This window comes from Cyprinodon tularosa, unplaced genomic scaffold, assembly GCF_016077235.1.
Source record: "Cyprinodon tularosa strain WSP-4 unplaced genomic scaffold, ASM1607723v1 ctg417, whole genome shotgun sequence".
NCBI classification, from domain to species: Eukaryota; Metazoa; Chordata; class Actinopteri; order Cyprinodontiformes; family Cyprinodontidae; genus Cyprinodon; species Cyprinodon tularosa.
The window spans coordinates 292836-314355 of record NW_024039138.1 but is presented as its reverse complement, the minus strand read 5'-3'; the positions used below and the strand labels follow the sequence as shown (position 1 = coordinate 314355).

The following is a 21520-nucleotide window of genomic DNA, read 5'->3' as shown; positions in this document are numbered from 1 at the left end:
CTGTGCAGTTCATGCAGCATTATGCAGGTTAAAAGGTCAGCATGTGGCCAGGCATAACTGAGATTGATGGACTTAATGTGCTCTTAAATCCCATTCTCAGAGCTCCACATGGTGATCAATGGACTTATTCAGCAGATTAAGCAAATGTTTCTCACTAATACCACTTTACATTCAAATTGGTTCTTAGATTGTTTTCAAAGCACTGTTAAATACACAAAATCAAAAATTAGCTAAACAAAAAGAGAAATGCAACCCTTTTGTTGTTTCTCACATTTTTCATGAAGATCTAAGATTTTATTCTTTGAACACAAACCTGTGTTAGTTAGCTCTTTTCCTATCCATCAACCTCACAGGTGTGGCAATCAAGGTACTAATTAGAAAGACAGCATGATTAATGCACAGATGTGCCATAGGTCGGAGCTCTTCAACAGGGTGTCCGCAACCCCTAGGGGGTCCGCGGAGGTTCTGCATGGTGGTCGCGAATTGATGTCTTTAAATACACATTAACATGAATTCAACGTACTGTAGTAAACAGATAACTGAAGGAAGATGATGTATTTCAGTTATCAATGCACACATTTAGCGACACACAGGAACTCTTTCAACCTGGGCACTGTCTCTTTCACAACACTTGTCCCATCAACGAGGAATCAGAATCAGAAATACTTTAATAATCCCAGGGAGAAATTACTTTCGTTGCATGGCTTTATCTGTAATAGAGTGACTATAGGACCAGTTTGATTTAACACAATTTTATACAATATATATATATATATATATATATATATATATATATATATATATATATATATATATATATATATATATATATATATATATATATATATATATATATATATATATATATATATATATATAATTGGGGGGTCCTCACTCCAGACTCCAGATTGGGGTTCCTCGGCCTGGAAAACGTTTAAGACCCTTGCCATAGGGCTAACCACTAATAACTAACCGCTAATAAAACAGCACTGAGCATACATTTAGCATGCTTACTGCAATAAGGTGAACCAGAGCTTTTACCCATGAAATTAATGTTCATTTTTCCAGTAACTATCTCAAAAGGTTTTTAAAAGAATTTGGCAGGATTTGCAAAAAGGGTCTAAAAATGCAGACCCTGTATGACTACCACAGCCCAGGACCTCTAGAACCAGCGTCTCACCTCAAAGATTGGCTGATCCCAGACAGCTGCAAGAACGGATTTGCAAGATAAAAGAATATCGGGATATATTGTTAGACTGTCGTTATCTTGGCGCTGATGACTGACTTAGTTATTCATGTCATTCACCTGTCTAACACTGCCTGGTTTCTCATCACTATTCATCTGATCCAGCTGCTCCTGCTTCTATTAAAGCTGCTTTTATCCAGTCATCAGGGCAAGGTTATTCTTGTTCTCTCCAACATGTGGTGAGACTGTTTTAAGTGTACCTTAGTGTTTCTGATTACCTGATCCTGTTCTGCCTCTCAACCACTGAGGCTGCCTGTTCCTGCTCTGATCTGTTTGTCTGACCTGGCTTCAGACTCCTGGACCTCTGAGCCTGCCTGTTCCTGTTGTGATCTCTTTGCCTGACCTGTCTTCGGACCCCTGCTTGTTCTCCTTGTCTGCAGCATCTGGGACTCTCTGGGCGGTGCCACATCTTGCAGGGAGCCCACCGGCTGGATCCTACTTTGTTCTCTGGGCACGGACTGAATATTTAAACCATGTTAGTGACTCACTTTCATGATCTTCCTCCGTTAGAGTTACGTGGTCACTAACCTTTGTTTCCTTTCTGCAGAGTTTGCTGTGACTAATGCCGTAGACATTGCTACTCCAATCCTCGCTTTTTGAATTATCCCACTGTCTGTCTTGCCTCGAATACTGTGTCCTTCTGTTCTGAGTCGTGACATAGACACCTTCTCAGGGAAGCTCATCTACCTGCTTAGCATCCTCATTGGGATCTCAGCCTGAGTGCAGATCATCAATTTTTCTGGCACTATGCAGAGGTGCTCTCTTAACAAATGTATGCCTGCTTTCATTGTACTGGGTAGATGGCAATTCGCTTCTATTGTACCTTATGGGTAGGTGGTTTGTTAATGTCTAGGGCTGCAACTAACGATTATTTTAAAAATCGATGAATCGGACGATTATTTTTTCGATTAATCGATGAATCGGACAAAAAATATTTTTTTTATTAACCTCTTTATTCCAAAATAAACATTTTAGACAGAACAAACAAGCACACAAGTACAGGTTGCTCATTAACTGTACTGGTGCAATATGAAAAATAAATGTTTGTGTTAAAACTACGCAAACTTACATGAGAAATGTAGCTGTACATCCACAAAATATAGGGTACTTTGTTTCATAGAGCGCAAAAAAAGACATTTTTGTTTTTAAAAGCCCCTAAGGGGTTCAAACAATAGGCCCCCCCATTTCAACAAATTTGTTTTTTTAGACTAGAAGAGTTCTGCCTTTTAAGACAGGAAAGTATAGCAGTTAAAGTTGCTGCTTGAGAAAATACTGAATCATAGAGATAAAAATAGCCCTGTGATTCAAATTATAAATTGTATTTGGAATAAAAATGAGAGAACTAGGGGTGCTAAAAAACACATCCTCCAAAGACAGATATTTACATGGGAATGTGGCAGATAATTAATTGACATATTACTGATCTTGCTGGATTTTATTCTGCTTTACTTCCATAAATTGCAGGATCTTCTTTACTTTAACTTTGCCAGAAGATTTAAACTTTAAAAGCCTTGCCCTCATAATTTGCAAGTTAATTTATTTATAAAGAAAATATAAACGCTGCTTAAGCTAATTCAAATGAAATTAAAGGTAAAATAAGTAGCCAACCTTATCACTGTCTGTAACCTACTAACACAGTAAGGAAAGCATCAGATGAGCTACCTGAGAAACTAACGTAACGTTTCCCCACTTTAAAACCAAACAAACATGGTGCTTCCGTGCCATGTTAATTTCTTTTGAAAAAAGTTGCATGTTATCACTTTTTTCGCTTTACAAAGCGCAGGCTATTTTAATTATTGTGATCAATCTGCGCCGTCAATCCCGGTGCATGCGCGCTTCATTTGCAGTCTGGACGCTGAGGCTGACTGCAGCGCTGAGAGGGAGTCCTGCGGGAAAACGGGGTTGGGGTGGGGGAGGCGCCCCACGGCAGAGTAGGAACGATACATGCTTTCACGTAAGAGTCTCCAAAAGCCGCCAGTGACACCGAAAAAAGTCGCCAGATTTGTCGCTAGAACGCTTTTTAAAAAAATAGTCGCTGGAGGGGTCTGAAAAGTCGCTGAGTTGGCAACACTGCACCTGCGGCGCTGACTCGCTCTGCCTTTTTTTTTTTTCTTCCTCTTTCAGTCAAGAGGCAGTGATATGACGGCGCGGCGGATGACGCAATAATCGCGCGACACAACTAATCGATGATGAAATTCGTTGCCAACGCTTTTAAAAGTCGATTTTTATCGATTTTATCGATTCGTTGTTGCAGCCCTATTAATGTCCATTTCAATGCTTAGAAATAAGAAAAGCCATTCTATAACCCTTCATTGATATGTATCTATGAGTACAAGTGGATGGATGCTGCAGGGTGATGATGCATGGTGCCAAGCGTATTTCTCGAATCTTGCCAATATCTAGCAACTTCACAAGCCACAATGACTAATTCTGGTATGATGAATTACACTGCAAGAGGCAAATAATGGCCGCAACAGATGCAGTACTGACTGGTTTTCAAATCCTTCCACAGCCCCAAATAAAGGAAACGGGATATGCCACACCTGTAAGGTACATAGATTAAAGAGGAGAAATTACGAAACTAGATTACGATGGATTCATGAACGCAATTTTACAGAAAAATGCCTTTTTTGTATCTAACAAAGTCTTACAACTTTGTGTTCAATCCATGAAAACAGACGCAACTCAAGGGTTGTGTTTATATTTTTGTTCCACATAAAAAAAACTATGACAAAACAATGACTAACTTGTCCAAATGCTCAAAACTTAAAGTGGAATGTTAGAAAAATCATGAAGCAAGAACTTGTCTGATAACTGCTTGCCCCTAAACCCTGCAGCACAACCTCCTAAGCAAACTCCTTTATACCAACCCAACAGAGTAGAGACAACTTACTGAGTCTCACTTTTGTCCCAACAAAATGTAAAATGGCCCCTGCGGCTACAAGTGTTGTGCCTCAGTGATTACACAACTAACTTGGCTAATGTCACTTTCTCTGGAAAGTCAAAGAAGTCAGCAGCCATCTCTTTCCCCATCCACCCCTCCTCCAACTTCTGCTGATGAGATTATGGGGATTCATTTTCCAGCTGCAGATAGAGCACTTTGAGTGTGAGAGTGGGTATGCGTGTTAGTGTGTGGCCACTTCCCAAATTTGAGTTTTGTGCACAGACATTTGCCTAATAGTACAAAGCCCCTCTCTGAGGAGGCTTCCCTATCATTAAAAACATATTAATACTTAGAAATCAAATAATGCCTCTAGCACAGAAAAATGAGATTAGTTGGAATGAAGTGAATGATTGAATGAAACCTCTTTCTTTAGCATATCATGCCAGGCAGCCAAAGAATTTCCTTGTGGACATATTCAAACTCATATTTATACCCATACCTATGCCTCTACCTATAACTCTATTAGTATGGCGATGTCATGCGGCATTATGCAGACATTCTGTCTGCGCTGAAGAAGATTCATGTTTAATGTTTATAGTGATTCCAAATGATTGCAGTCAAATATATTTGCTACTAATAATTAAGTGAACATTTATGGGAACCTATGGTCAAAAGAAACATACTTTTATTGCAAGATTTTCAGACATTCATATGAGGACAAAAACTAACATCTCAAAACCTTATACTTTTGTCCAAAGTGACATAACTGGATGCATAAGTGGTCTAAAGAAGTTGACGATTGGCATCCAAAACATCTCTCAACTCATCGTCTTCTTCTTTGGGTCATAGAGGTAGCAAGTCTAAAGAAGAAACCCTTACATCCTTCTTTTCAGGAGTACCCCCAACACCTTCACAGGACGTAGTCCTCCTAGCATGTTTTCTTCTTCTTTGACAGGCTCCTGGGACATGTATTGATAAAGTGTCTGAACCATTTTTCTTGGCTCTATTGAAGTCATTATAGCAGTGGCTTCACACTGACCTCACCCGAGATAAAAAATCTGAATGGGCTCATATTTATTTTCCGCTAAAATTGGACCAACATTAACTACATGGGACAAAACCAAAAACACACAAGTTTAAAGCACCATAACATTCAAACAGAACTGCAAACTATACACAGTGACTCATCAATGTCCATCTTAGCCAAAGATGTCAAGTGTTAATCAGCATCAGGCATTTTATGGGCTCTGGGTGAGAGGAGCAGATTGGGCATCAGTGGTTGATGGAAGACGGCCAGATGAGGCTGGCATTACTCAGGAACAAGACCTGCTGCGCCAACCTGCCACTTGCTGCTATTCATGTACCACAGGCAGACTTGACTGCAAGCATAGACTGAGGGCTAGAAAGTGATGTCTTCAGGTTTAGTGCTACTGCCTTGAACTTGGGAACATCCTTCTGTGTGTGCTGCATTTTCGTTATTTATGCAAGCTGTGTTTTACTTCGCTTTTGTGCATTTTTAATGCCATTATGCACACATTGAGGCAGATTTTGATAAATATTTGTCAATTCCCTCCTGGTTTAGTTTGACTTCAATGTTTAACTGCTAATTTGTTCCCTTTCTTGTAAGTAGAGAATCTTAAGTACTTACTCCAAGTTTTATACTTATTTCATTTAAATGAGTCAGATATTAAAACTGGGCTACAAGCTGTTTCAAGTATTAGCTTTGAGATTAGATCACAATTGATGAATCTTGCATTTACATTGTGTAATACTCATGCTGTCCTGCGCTTGGACAGCAGCCGTCACTGCTAAGAGATTGACGCCACTACATTTTTCCAATAAGATGGAACTGCACGATTTAAATGTTTCTGTCCGTCCATGTTTCCCGGACATATATGCTATGAATTTCAAGAGAATTTCTACATTTATAAAGAGCATTTTGTGTAAAATTTTAGCAAAAAGGAATAGAAAATTATAGTTTTGACATTAAACCCATGTAAAAACCTGTGAATAGATACAACTAACAAGAGTGTCTTATATGTTCCTTTATTTAGTCTACAACACTGCAACATTTTACCCTCACTACTTCTCTACTCGGTGATTTGTTAATGTGACTTAATGAAATGTAATTGGGTCTTGGATTAATAGAAAGTGCAGCATGTCTAGCGGGTTTAAGAGAGATGGACTAAAAGCAGTTATTTTAAGCTAAGGTTGAACAGATGGGCTGCATTTAAGATAAATGCGGTCTATTGTGCTACATGGGATGAATTCTAAACAGGTTTAGAGAAACATTTAATAGGAATATATTTTAAAAAGTAAGCTATGGAGCTGCAAAAACTTTTTTTTTTAAATAATGCATAAACAGATTGATTTAAGATCTGAATGTGAAGACAGGAAGGGCTAAATACAAATGCACCAGTGTACCACATAGTTTTATTCGTGAAAAAAACAAAAAAACTTAATTCCTTTTTAGTGTAGGCACAGCACTCAGAGAGACTTTCCCCTCAACCACTCCTGGTCACTGACACGTAAACAAATGCAAGCGCACATACCGACAGTAACCTACACGATAACACACATGTCCAGATGGAGGCTGACAGCATGCTCTGGGCAAATGGCTTCAAAACGAGGAACACATGAGCCTCTCTCTGTGTGACGGCTTTCACATGCTTCCACAGCCTCACACACCTCCAGGGCGAGAGGAGGAGAGAGCAGAGAGATGGGTGAGGGTGATGATGGGACGACTCAGCAGGGACAGAGGAAACAAGCAGGGAGGATTAAAAAAAAATTTGAATCACAAGCAGGTTGTTGGAGACAACTTTGTGAATCAGCAGAGTAACAACAGAGACTAATAATTGGAGTATTTGTTAGTGTGCTTGGAGTACAAGCCGCATGTGTGAAACTCATTGTTTTGCATTTTAAGCCTTAAATAGAAGTTTCAGAAATCAATCCAGTGGATATCAGCAGTTTTGTTTCTGTAAATGAATCTTGTCTACAGTGAAGTTGGGAAAGCTAAAGGTCAGCTGCCACCAGGGAGAGTGGGACCTCTCCTCTTGATGATCATCAAAAAGGATTTGGCCTTCAGATTTTGGACTTTAGCCGGCGCTCAGCTGGATGCTCAGTGACCCTTTTTCTTTTTTATCCTCTCTCACAACACAGGCTTTTATAAAGGAACCTCATCTCAGAATTGGAGCACCTACATGCTGAAATCTTTGAGAAACATTTACATAATGTGGTGCTGATATATGGGCCTCATTTAAGTGTTCAATCTTCTACTGAAGGGAGTTGGGAGTTGAGATTAGATTCAGATCCACATGTTCTTATTGGGATTCCTTGAAGCTAACCCAAAGGAGGCATTTGTTCCCTCTTCTTAGAGAAGTTGCAAGGCGATAAAACATCTAAACTGGATTTATTAAGCTAAATTCTCTGTCATATTAGAATCATTTTCCTAGATTGTGGAATGCAACCTATCCCTTTTGGAGGCAAATCCTCAATGTTTATTTTGTACTCTCAAAACTCTAAAAAATGAGCTTTTATAAGGCTTCCCCTGGGTATGACTTAGGGCTGAATGATTTTGCTAAATATCAATACTGCGATTATTTTCAAGCAAAATTGCAATTTTCTTTTGCACTAACCACAACTATTGAGATTTCACTCCAGAGTTTCAGTATTTTAAGACAAGCTTGCTTGTCGGGAGTCCTTTGATGTACTGTACTGTAATTTTTGTATGAAAAAACGTTCTTACTTCTGCTATCATGCATGGATCTATGTGCTAGCTGCGATTCTCTATTCCCTTCTGTGTATTGGCAAACCCACCTTAAGAGTATTACTGCCACCTAAAGGGCTGGAGGACCTCTGCAATATGAAAATTGCAATTATATTGCAAATAGAATCAATTGCTAAGCTCTAATATGGACCACTTGTTTCCTCTAATGCATTGCTGTTGCTCCCCGACATGAGATTCAAAGGACAAATTTGGCAGTTTGAAAAAATATCCTCTGCACTTAAGCCACAAAAATATGAGTACATGTTGTGAACAGCTATCACAGGGTCTTGCATTGCAGCTGGCCCACCTAATTAATCAGTTTATATCAGCTTGTTGTTCTCCTGTGGCTTATAAAAGGAGAAAGCAATCATTATGAAGGATTAACTCCAGCGGATGATTCTTGTAGCCATCTACCAGTCTCTAACATCGGTCAGAGAGTTTGCCCGAAAACTGAAGCACTGATTTTTTTTTTTTTTCATATCATATTTATCTCTTTCCAGGAGACTAATATGGATTACTAATAAACTATATTTAGGATTTACTAATAAAATATATTTAGGCCCAGTGTGATGCTTCCAGTGTCCAGTTCTGCTTCCGCTTTCACTTAGTCAGTTTTACATCCTTTAAAACTCCGTCTGATAGATGTAGGTCTATGATACCAAACTGCCGACTCTAACTACATCAGAACATCCCCCAAACATGACAGCTCCACCTCTATGCATCAGATTTACTGTGATGCTCTCTTTATCCCTTCTCGTTCTAAAGAGGTCCTCTTTTCTGTTTCTCAAATATTTTAATTTTAGATTCTGAGGTCATATTCTACATATCCATACTGTGTCAGGCTTTAAATTTTTTCCCAGGGAAGAGTGGTTTGTTTCTTACATCACAGCTAATTCTATTGTACCCGTAACCTACTGTAAATATTTGAATCAGTGTAACAGCAGTTAACTAGATTAACTGTTTGACATAAAATTCCGCTTTTTCGTTTGGATTTGGAATTTAAATAGTTTAAAAGCTAATGTCAGGCAAAGAACAATATTGTTAAAAACCATGATTTTATATAGAAAATCACTTTCAGCCAAGAGAAAGAAGAATTAAATGGCTGAAACAAAGAAATAAAACATAAATTCAATACATCATGTGCACAAAAGTAAAAAAATGCACACTTTTATGTTTTTGCATTTCCTGGGTACAAAATTAGTCTTATCCTTAAGAAATCACCAAGGAACATAAAAACATCTGCAGCCCAAATTCAAACTGCTCCAGACCTGTTCCCCAAAAGCCATCTAAACATTTTGCAAGAATAAAACTCAGATTAAATATCCCGGGTGTTTTAAAGAGGCAAAATAAACCTGCAGCTTGGATTCAACCATTACTCCTGTTAGTTGTTTCTGCAGCTCTGCCCCTCCACGAAGAAAATGCAACAAAACCTGCACCCTTCCAGACGATGATGTAATGTGCAATGGTTCTGTGCTGAACATCATCATGAAGTGACGGTGGGTCGGGGCTGTGTTATGTAAGAGCGCGCACTAACAGGTCGCTCATTTTTTAGCAATGAGCTGCACAGATCAAATGTAGGCTCTCTGCTGCAGGAAAACAACTTTAAAGCAAATTAAAATCATAATGATGTGAGTTGTGCAATCAAATTGTGTCATTCTAATTAAACCAGTTAATTGTGAGAGCTGTGCTGATGTCTCATTAACACAAAGTGCCTCTGTGTGTTGGCAGATTACAGATTATGGCATGAAATCATGCACAAATATCAATCCATGCCCAACCAACTCTGTCTTTGCACAAACAATACTCCATGTCACATGTTCCAGAATCATTTTCATTATTTATAATTAAATCATCATGCAAGAACACTAGAGATGTTATCAAGAAAATCCCCTTTAACAGCAGTGTTGATGTGGTACAGGGAAGCAAGCCTCAAAGGCAGGGGTGTCAAACATCCTCAAAATATCCAAATAAAGACATTACTCCAGCGTAAAAAAAATAAAATAAAAGTAATAGAGCGTCTGTGCTTCTCTTATTTTGTTAACACTGATATTAAACTATGGTTGGCAAGATCATTGTTTCTGTTTTACATTTCCGCCTCATTACTTGTGTTACTAGGAAACTGGAGTATTTCTATACAGGTTCATCGTACCAATAGGATCTCATACCAGTCAAACTGGTCATTAGTCCTGTTTGAAAATGCTACAATAAACTTATTGTTAACCGAATATAAAGAAGCCACAGTAGAGACAGCCATTCAGCTTCTGAATGCAAACCAAACATGCACACTAACACAGGTGTAACACTATATCCAGCTCTCCAGAAGCAGCTATGGACTTCGTCAGGCTACTGGGAAAGGGACAGTATGTTTGGGAAACAAAGAGTCTCCCTCTTTTTATGTTTCGTCTCCACAAATGCAAAGGTTATAGGCATCAAAAACAGTTTTACAGATTGTAAAGCCTTAAAGGAGAATTCCGGTTTTTAACACTTTTAGCCCATTTTCTGTAGTGTCCAGGATGAAATCGAATGATCGACACCAAAATTTTGACAATTGGTCCTGTCTCTGCTTTTTGGCTCATTTAGAATCCACCCCTGGCTGCTTTAGAATGGCTTCCATTGTGCATGTCCGATAATGTCCTTAAAACAACCTTAAACGTTCTTTTTTTAAAATATGCTACTCACCGGGTCGTCAACGCTGTTCAATGACGTTCCAAAAAAAGTTTCGTAAAGAAAAAACGTTCCTGTAGTGTTTTATTTAGCATTTTGTAAATCCCATTGAGTTCTGTTGGAATAGTCAATATTCCCCTGCCACCGGAAACGGAAATGGGGCCTGTTTACACAGTTGTAGTCTTTTCGCTTCACTCTGTGTACTCCGACGTCGAGAATCAAGAATCCACCTTTCGTATTCCATTTTCAGAGTTTTTTAAAGTGTTTAACAGAGACGCTAGCACCTCGACGTCGGAGTACACAGAGTGAAGCGAAAAGACTACAACTGTGTAAACAGGCCCCATTTCCGTTTCTGGTGGCAGGGGAATATTGACTATTCCAACAGAACTCAACGGGATTTACAAAATGCTAAATAAAACACTACAGGAACGTTTTTTCTTTACGAAACTTTTTTTGGAACGTCATTGAACAGCGTTGACGACCCGGTGAGTAGCATATTTAAAAAAAAGAACGTTTAAGGTTGTTTTAAGGACGTTATCGGACATGCACTATGAAAGCCATTCTGAAGCAGCCAGGGGTGATTCTGCATGAGCCAAAAAGCAGAGACAGGACCAATTGTCAAAATTTTGGTGTCGATCATTCGATTTCATCCACTACAGAAAATGGGCTTAAAGTGTTAAAAACCGGAATTCTCCTTAACGCCAAAACATTTAAGATCTACAGAGCAGATGCTAACCTGCAGCCTGTAGATTGCTTGGATCTCTTGTCATCATTATCGCTCTTAGAGGTGTCTTAAATGCTTATGTAACAGAGTTGTAAACCAATCCGACAAGCAGATTTGATTTTATTTGATTGGATTTGAAATATACCAGAACAGATGGTGTTGATATGGACTGATTTTTAGCTACAGAGAACTCAGAAATCATACTTTTTCTACTTTTTTTTTCTGCATGAAGGCCTTCATCATGACATTAGTCTGAGTTGAAGGGATTTTATATTCCATAAGCAGTGACTGAGACAGTAGGAACAGTATGCAGTATTTATGATCCTGAAACAAATATAGTAAAGCATGTTTTTATTTATGCGTGAATAAAGACATGTATCTTTATTTTACACTGTAAAAAATGGTCCACAAATAAGTAAAAATGTCTTAAAATAAGTGTATTTCCCCCTGAATTTAAGTAGGTAAATAAAATGATCTGTCAATGAAATAAATATTTTTACCCTTAAAATAAGATAATTTCATATTATGCACTTAAAATAAGAGACTGCAGTATTTTCTTTTCTTATTTTAAATGTAAATTGTCTTATTGCATTGGTGTGTCTCGCTCATCTGCTCAATTTAAGAAAAAATGCACTTGTTTTAAGAAAAGTTTTTGCTGTGTAAGTGCATGATTTATTTTGCTAATTTAGAACTCTGTAAACTTTTGAACCAACCACTTATTCATTTTAGCTCAGTTTCAATGTTTTGATTAAACTTACTGCATTTCTTTCATTTGCCTTTGCACTTTTGGGTTGCTTTCCAATTAAAGCCCATTTTGTGGTGGCCATGACCCAGATGACTGCGAATTTACACAGTCATGCTGCAAAAATGATCTAGAAATAAGTCATTTGTTAAATTAAGTATATTTACCCTTAATTTAAGTAGGTATATAAGATAATTTTTTTTTTATTCTTCATTGCGCTTGGAATCCAGAGGTTCTGAGTTCAAGCCCCACTCCCACGGACTGCCACTCTGGGTCCCTGAGCAAAAGACCCTTAACCTCACACTGCTCCCTGGGCACCACACCATGGCAGCCCACTGCTCTCCAAGGGGATGGGTTATAAGCAGAGAGTGAATTTCGTGGCTCTGTACCTGTGACAGTGAACAATAAAAAAGCTGAAAAAAATGCAGTATGCAAGGTTTCTTTTGGGTATTATTAGTTTCTATATTCTAACAGAAGATGCAGTGGTCCCTCTGCTGAGCCAAGAAAAGCTATATTCAAAATTATATAGGATCAGGGTGATAAATGATTGAACAAAAGTCATTTGAACGTTTCTTGAAGGCTGTGCAAATTATTACACTTTAGACTTAAAGGCACACCACAGACTTAGTGACCTAAAGAGTTGATGCAGATGAGTTATTTTAAATGATTCCTCAGGCCTTGACACTACCAATGCTAAGAGTGGGGCTCCTCTCTTGAAATACTGACTATGTAAGTTGGAAGAAGATGCACAGTCGTTGGCCAGATCATGTGACCTGGAAGAACGTATCGCTTTACAGACTCTTATATAGTCATAGAGCTAAGGCTTTTGCTCCTCTATTTTTCCAAAGATACAGACATCTATCTTTTTTATTATTGTCGATGTTTAGTAGAAGCAAAATACAGGCAGTTACAGGTCTAGTGCCCCTAGTGGCCAAAAGTTACATGGGGTGCCTTTAAAAACAAGAATACCAATATACTTTAGATAAAGTCAGACCTTTAATCAACTAACAATATTATAAAACCTTGGTTTTCATCTCTTAGTCATGTAGTTAGGAGTTCTTGATTTTTTTTTCTTTTGATTTCTTATTTCTAATATGTTAATGAATAATGACAAATTAAAGGTTCAAAATTAGCATCCTGAAGGTACATCATTTTTTTCCTTCGTATACGAAGGTAAAGATGCTGATAAAATATAGAACTTATTTGTATTATTCTCAATAACTTTCACTTCACAGTTCAATTTGACAGAAAATATTATGGGGCCTTTATATTGTGAGATCTCATGCTGTCATGTCTCAATACGTCTTTACTGACATGGTTCAAATGCATCAGACTTGAGTGTGTTTATCGCCTAATTTCTCCTGAATATAAAAAGAGTTTGGTGAATACACACAACTACACTATATTGCCAAAAGTATTTGCTCACCCATCCAAATTATTGGAATCAGGTGTTCCAATCACTTCCATGGCCACAGGTGTATAAATTCAAGCACCTAGGCATGCAGACTGTTTTTACAAACATTTGTGAAAGAATGGGTCGCTCTCAGGAGCTCAGTGAATTCCAGCGTGGAACTGTGATAGGATGCCACCTGTGCAACAAATCCAGTCGTGAAATTTCCTCGCTCCTAAATATTCCACAGTCAACTGTCAGCTGTATTATAAGAAAATGGAAGTGTTTGGGAACGACAGCAACTCAGCCACGAAGTGGTAGGCCACGTAAACTGACGGAGCGGGGTCAGCGGATGCTGACGCGCATAGTGCGAAGAGGTCGCCAACTTTCTGCAGAGTCAATCACTACAGACCTCCAAACTTCATGTGGCCTTCAGATTAGCTCAAGAACAGTGCGCAGAGAGCTTCATGGAATGGGTTTCCATGGTCGAGCAGCTGCATCCAAGCCATACATCACCAAGTGCAATGCAAAGCGTCGGATGCGGTGGTGTAAAGCACGCCGCCACTGGACTCTAGAGCAGTGGAGACGCGTTCTCTGGAGTGACGAATCGCGCTTCTCCATCTGGCAATCTGATGGACGGGTCTGGGTTTGGCGGTTGCCAGGAGAACGGTACTTGTCTGACTGCATTGTGCCAAGTGTAAAGTTTGTTGGAGGGGGGATTATGGTGTGGGGTTGTTTTTCAGGAGCTGGGCTTGGCCCCTTAGTTCCAGTGAAAGGAACTCTGAATGCTTCAGCATCCCAAGACATTTTGGACAATTCCATGCTCCCAACTTTGTGGGAACAGTTTGGAGCTGGCCCCTTCCTCTTCCAACATGACTGTGCACCAGTGCACAAAGCAAGGTCCATAAAGACATGGATGACAGAGTCTGGTGTGGATGAACTTGACTGGCCTGCACAGAGTCCTGACCTCAACCCGATAGAACACCTTTGGGATGAATTAGAGCGGAGACTGAGAGCCAGGCCTTCTCGTCCAACATCAGTGTGCAACCTCACAAATGCGCTTCTGGAAGAATGGTCAAAAATTCCCATAAACACACTCCTAAACCTTGTGGACAGCCTTCCCTGAAGAGTTGAAGCTGTTCTAGCTGCAAAGGGTGGACCGACGTCATATTGAACCCTATGGATTAGGAACGGGATGTCACTTAAGCTCATATGTGAGTCAAGGCAGGTGAGCAAATACTTTTGGCAATATAGTGTATATATTCGGAAGTAAACGCCTTCTTTTCTAAACTTCATTCCTTTGCTCTCTAATTCAAAATCCCTGGCATCCGCCAACACTCCTTAAGTGACAGCTCTCGCCTTCTTGCAACCCCCCACCGCAAATCTTCAGCTTCTTAACGGATGCTGCAAGCTTGGCCACATTACAGATGTCAAATGATTGCACCAACAAACAAGCAGTCTTCCAAATTCCTCACTGTTTGTCTTATTTTTGGACATATACGCACCTGAGGCAGCAGTCTAGACAGTGGAGGCCTGGCTGGATGAATGCATCTCAATAATCTCACTACTTCTATGAAGAAAATGTGATTAAGGAATTCAGAGGCCTAATAGCTAGCTATAAATATCATTGTCCTCCTGCTCAGCTATCCTCAGGGGCTTCAACAAGCTCACCCACTCTAGGAAATGAAGTTGTGCGATTAAAGGCTTTCATTGGACAGTGGATGTTTCCCTCAGGAGAGGATGATGTTAAGTCTCACTGCTGAGGGACACCCAACTCCTGCACCTTACGTCATAGACGAGGCTATGACCGAGCAGAATCACTGTGGCAGGAGCCAAACTCTGCATGCAACACTTCTTTACTAGACATAATGCTGCTGGGATTTTACAGCCATATTTTATTGCTGTTTGCAAAGAACATTGAAATAGAAGAAATTGAAATCACTAACTGTAGCTGAATGGATGAAGACATTCAAACAGGTGAACATACTAAGGGAACAAATTCCGACTGACCTTTTTCACCAGAGATGGCAAAAGGGTTAAAGATAATCTGGTGTGTCACTAATACTAATTCAATCCGTCATTTGTTTTTTTGTGTTTATTTTTTCATATTTTTTTTGCATTTTGTTTTCTTTCTTGTTGTTTAAATTGTAAAAAAAAAAAAAAAAAAGCCGGATGAGTCCAAGGTTCAATTCTTTTTTTAGCTTTTTGTAACTGAATGCTGTTCATTAGTGATTTAGTCAACTAATTTAGTAATCGATTTATGGTTAACTAGAGTATAGAGACTGTAAAACATGCTTTTAGCTGTCAGAGCAACCAATCAAAAATAAAATGAAGATTTTGCATTTAACATAAAAAAGTTGGTGCCTGTTAAAACGCTCTATCCAGAACTCCTTAAGAGGAAAAATGTAAAATAATGGTTAATCGTTATAAATAACGAAATAATCATTAGTTACAGTCCTATTATTCATGCAATGGTTGCCAGGTTTGTGCTGACAACTGTGTGAACTAAGTGATATTTACAGTAAGTAGAGAATTGAAACAATGCGCCCCATTTTGACTAATGACTGATTAGGGTTTCATTTAGTTTCCCCTCTCATGCCCTGCCCACACATGTTGCAGTGTTAAAGTAACACTCAAGAGTACATTTGGTCCCACTCTGATGTAGTGTGGGACCAAATGTACTCTCAAAGTGTTACATTAACACTGCAGGTATTTTTCAAAAATAGTGCCAAGCCCAGGAACCCTCTCCTTCTTAAACCTGGCTCTGGTTGTGCAGTCATTTTAAGACTGAAGTGAAAGCACATTGACAGTAGTATTTTTTTTTTTTTTTACCATAATAAAGCCTCAGCAGGCTTAGAAACAAATCAGTCACATCCACTCTGCACAGCTCTGAATCCGCCAACGCACAAGGACACGCCTACACATCGCAGCATTTCAAATGAGCAACAGATTGGGTGGGATTTCAAGGAGAAAATATCACATTTTATTACAATTTAAAAGGGGCTTGATTATATGAGCTGATTTCTTTGCGCACACAACCAATGGCTTGGCTTCATTAACATGCGCGCCTAATCATATAGGGCTTGCAAAGGATCTGTCAGCGACTGGAACTGATCACTGCGGTCGCACAAGAAAACATCTTTAGATGCATCCTGCATCACTCATAGAGATCAGGCTCTGATCCAGCAGGAGGAGAACAATGCAACCGCGCGCGTTGCGCCGCGCGCAACAGCTGCGCAGCCTCTGTCCCCATCAGCTGCTCATTAGGTGCAAATAAGCTCATCACGGTGCAGCAGCGCAAAAGCAAACATGGATTTATGCACTCTCCGTAAGCACAGGCGGAATATCATCATCATCACCATCATCATCCCACCCTCAGCCTTGTTCTCCATCATCCTCCAAATCCTCCCCAGAAACGCGCGTCAAGAACACCTGCAAAAAACACTACGATGGCAATGTGATATATAACATAAGATATACCCATCCCTGCCGCTTAAATGCACTAAAATTATCTTTAAAAAAATGGGATTGCTATTGTGTCGCCGTGGCAAGTAGGTTAAACCGCTCAGGGCTGGCGCAGACGCAAAAAGAATAAAAAAAGGAGGGGAGAAAAGGGGGGAAAGCAAAATGTCAGTGGGTGTTTTGAGCATACCTTTGCTCTCCTGTCCCTCGTCCTGAGTCTCCTCAGCATTGGACTCCATGACCGGCTTTGTCCCATCCATTATTTTACGCGGAATGTGGCCTTTACCCGCTGCTTGCGCTCCTACCTTAACAGCGTTGACAGTAGAGCTTGTCCTGGCGACTTGATGCTCCCTCTCTCTCTCTCTCTCTCATACACTCCCCCCTCCCTCTGTCTCTCCTCTCTCCTCCCTGTCTCAGCTTAGCAGTCTCTCTCTCTCCCCCTCTCTCTATATGTATATTAACAATCAAGCTTCAAAACGCAAAAGGCGACGACAGGATTTATTTTACCCATCCAGATTAGGTAGATAATTGCACATTGTTTCCAAATGCACCTTTTTGACTGTGCTTCATTTCCACTTAGAATAATACAAACTCCTTCTATCAGGAGCTGCACTCATGCACACCTATTGTTTCTGAATGTCTGCTTGGAGTGATTCAACATTTAAGGACATGATTTTAAGGATATTTAAATATGCAAACTCATGGGTAACCAGGCATGAACACCCTGCACACACATGCATGCACACCAGAGTGCTCACCGCCCCCTCTCCATCTGGTGATCTGAGTGAGAAACAGAGAGTACAGGAAAGGATGCAATGTGCAGGAAAAGAAAAGTGTAAAAACTGGTTTGGGCTGCAAATGTAATTATGAAGGAATGACACTTTTTTATAGTGGGCCTCATAATGAAATCTAGAGCTGCAAAACCAAAGGATGATGTGGGACCTTTTTAATTCTCTCAAAGTTGCTTTTCTTTCATTGTGCAAACAGCTTCACTTAAGTTTACTTCAGCTTTGATTGGATTACCCTCGAACCAATCGGAACTCCTTCGCTGCCAAACAGCCATGTGCCTTGCTTCACTTGAGAGAGTGTTCCTTTGTTTGGCTCCAAGGTTTGCTTGCTGATTGGTCCAAACCACAATCCAATAAAAACTCAAGCAAGGTAAATCAATGTGGCCTTGAAGTGGTCAAAAGTGGGTGTGGTGTGTTTACTCAGTGAAATAAAGGATTAAAAGAAAAGGGAGGGGGCTTACTTTCCATCACTCACCCCCCCCCTTTATGTGTAACACAGACACATCCTCAAACAATGGCACACCATCTGTACTGAATCCTCTTAAATGAGGTTTTAATACGGGCCCACGTGGTCCTGTTTCAGACAAAGCTCAGCCCACCGATGAGTCCAGGAAACCCCCCCTCCTGCACACAGCACACACTCCCAACAGATCAGACGGTGCAGACAGAGGGGGGGCTGCCAGAGAACCCCTCCCCAGATGTTTTCCGCCACTTAAAACAGCCGACACATGAATACTTAACGTGACATCTATGACATTTAGTGGCTGCATTTGCCCTAAGGGCAGATATTAACACCCACTCTGCACCATATGTCTGGGAATTGGGGAGGGTCTCTCCCTCTCTGCTAAAGCTAAAAGGGAATATAATCCACTGAATAAATGACCAAATCTCTTCCCCTATTAGGTATTGTTCTTACTTTTTATTCAGAAAACACAACAAACGAAAAATATGAATTTGTGTCTGTAGTAATAAATCTCAGAACAGAGGTGATGAGTTCATGGTGCTGTAGACTTGCACAAGTATGCAATGCTAGAGTACCCAAAAATTATACTTAAGTGTAGCACTACATTTTCTAGAATTATTGAAAGACCCACCATCTCCACTTACAAAAAAAAAAAAATGCACATGCACCACCCTGTACCTGCTCCAGAGAGTGAACGCTTATTAAACGCGTGCGAGAGCCCATTTCTCCTCATGCATGCTTTATTTAAAAGTTGCTATCAGTCATACAAGCTTACTTTCCACAAGAGGATTTGCAATTTTTCCACTATGTCAAACTCATCACTGCAAAGTGAAAATGGGGGCAAACACGTAGGACGTAAACATATCAGCAGAATGTCTGACAATTAATCAAAATAAGGACCACTTATTTTAATGATCCACAGAAAAGAACATCCTCCACTATACCTCTAACTCCAGATGTACTTAATGCGCATGGAGAAAGTGCGTCTCTTATTGGTGCATATTTGTTTAAAAAAAAAAAGCATAGTAGCAAGAAAATTTACTCAAGTACGGTAACGATATTTTAACATATTTATAATCACGTAAAAGCAAAAAGTACAGTGCTGTAAAACTTCTCCTACTGTAAAAGTATTTTTTCCCCCAAAAGTTACTTAAAGGAGAAGTTCGGTTTTTTACACTTTAAGCCCATTTTCTGTAGTGTCCAGGATGAAATCGAATGATCGACACCAAAAGTTTGACAATTGGTCCTGTCTCTGCTTTTTGGCTCATTTAGAATCCACCCCTGGCTGCTTTAGAATGGCTTTCATAGAGCATGTCCGATAATGTCCTTAAAACAACCTTAAACGTTCTTTTTTTAAAATATGCTACTCACCGGGTCGTCAGCGCTGTTCAATGACGTTCCAAAAAAAGTTTCGTGAAGAAAAAACGTTCCTGTAGTGTTTTATTTAGCATTTTGTAAATCCCATTGAGTTCTGTAGGAATAGTCAATATTCCGCTGCCACCGGAAACGGAAATGGGGCCTGTTTACACAGTTGTAGTCTTTTCGCTTCACTCTTTGTACTCCGACGTCGAGAATCAAGAATCCACCTTTCGTATTCCATTTTCAGAGTTTTTTAAAGTGTTTAACAGAGACGTTAGCACCTCGACGTCGGAGTACACAGAGTGAAGCGAAAAGACTACAACTGTGTAAACAGGCCCCATTTCCGTTTCTGGTGGCAGCGGAATATTGACTATTCCTACAGAACTCAATGGGATTTACAAAATGCTAAATAAAACACTACAGGAACGTTTTTTCTTTACGAAACTTTTTTTGGAACGTCATTGAACAGCGCTGACGACCCGGTGAGTAGCATATTTAAAAAAAAGAACGTTTAAGGTTGTTTTAAGGACATTATCGGACATGCTCTATGCTAGCCATTCTAAAGCAGCCAGGGGTTGATTCTAAATGAGCCAAAAAGCAGAGACAGGAGCAATTGTCAAACTTTTGGTGTCGATCATTCGATTTCATCCTGGACACTACAGAAAATGGGCTTTAAGTGTAAAAAACCGAACTTCTCCTTTAAGTAAATGTAACAAGTTAGAACCAATGTCTGCTTATAGTTAAATATCCTGCATTGCTGTCCTTTTTAAGTCAAGATAAGAAGCATATAAACATACATTATCTTGGCCTAAGGTAAAGATGTAAGCAAGGATTCAATTTAAAGCACTAATTTGTGTTTACTCTTCTTTGATTCCCTTTAATTTCTTTAATGTAAAATGTATTTATTCAGACTTAACTCTCTAGATGGACAGTAAATTACGATTTTGTAAATAGAAAAAAAAAACAGTAATTGTTTATTTCATTTGTAAAGCTCTAATTTCATTTAACCCATCACTAAACATTCCCTATTTTGGACTTAAAGTAAAACCCTAAAGATCATAACTCTGCCACCACTTTGCTTGACAGCTTGTGCAGCGTTCTTTGGTCTAAAAACCTCACCTTAATTTCTGCAAAGAATCCTTTTACTCTATAAGCCCTGTCAGGCACACTCAAACAAAGGACAGTATAAATAATCCTTAAACTGAAGCAGGACATTGATTTATCTATTTGTATTTCAAGCTGATTAAATATATGGCAGTGTGGAAGCAGCATACCATTCCATACAACCTGCATATATAAGCAACCGCAGTGGAAACAGTGTGGGTCATAAATGTGAACTGGAAATATAGATTAAAAGGAAAACATATGAAAAACAAAAAGATCAGGTACAATAAAAAACAAATACAAAGAAAATAAATAATACAAACAAATTAAATAAAGTACATAAATATAAAATTTCTTTTTTTTTTGCTGAGGTTTAAAGTCAAAGACTAAAAATGGTTTTAAGATAAGAATTTTTTCTATGGTTGTATAAATCATCACCCTAAGGTAAACTATAGTTAGTAAGAGCAATATGATTAAGATGATTGACATAAAAAGCACAAAGATAAATTAATTAAATGTTCATAATTCCAACAGCCGGTTTTAACACTTTTAACCTTATTAATCCTGATATTTTCTAATACATTGCAATTTGAAATGAATCTAATAAAAGTAACAAAGTAGTAAACTGTTACATTATTTAGTTTTTATATTACTAAAAGATTTGGGAAATGCCTTTAAAGACCCTTCTAGTCCCCTTTTATTGCAGAACCCCCATAATCCCTCACTGGGTCACACAGATTAAGGACTTGTCCAGAAGATGAGATACAGAGCTCCCTGGCACTCGCCAACACCACACAAACACACACTAACACAGACACTGAGCAGTCCTTGGATTTTAGCCCAAACCATCTAACTATGCTGCCATGCTGGACAAAAAGAAAAAAAATGAAAGAAAACCATGTTTTTGTTACGCCCAAGAATATTCAAT

At 39.2% G+C, this 21520-nt stretch overlaps 1 protein-coding gene across 2 annotated transcripts in view; it reads right to left on the bottom strand.

Moving 5' to 3' along the window:
- Window positions 1-21520, bottom strand: part of LOC119792341 (neuronal membrane glycoprotein M6-b-like) — a 56986-nt gene that overhangs the window by 18141 nt on the left and 17325 nt on the right. Inside the window, exon 1 of one of the 2 annotated variants that reach the window (XM_038298939.1) lies at window positions 17069-17250. The exons of the other annotated variant lie outside the window; for it this stretch is intronic. Coding sequence (XP_038154867.1) covers window positions 17069-17138 — 70 coding nt within the window. The 5' untranslated portion in view covers window positions 17139-17250. Of the gene's footprint in view, window positions 1-17068; window positions 17251-21520 lie in introns of those variants that run through there. 2 annotated transcript variants of the gene reach the window in all.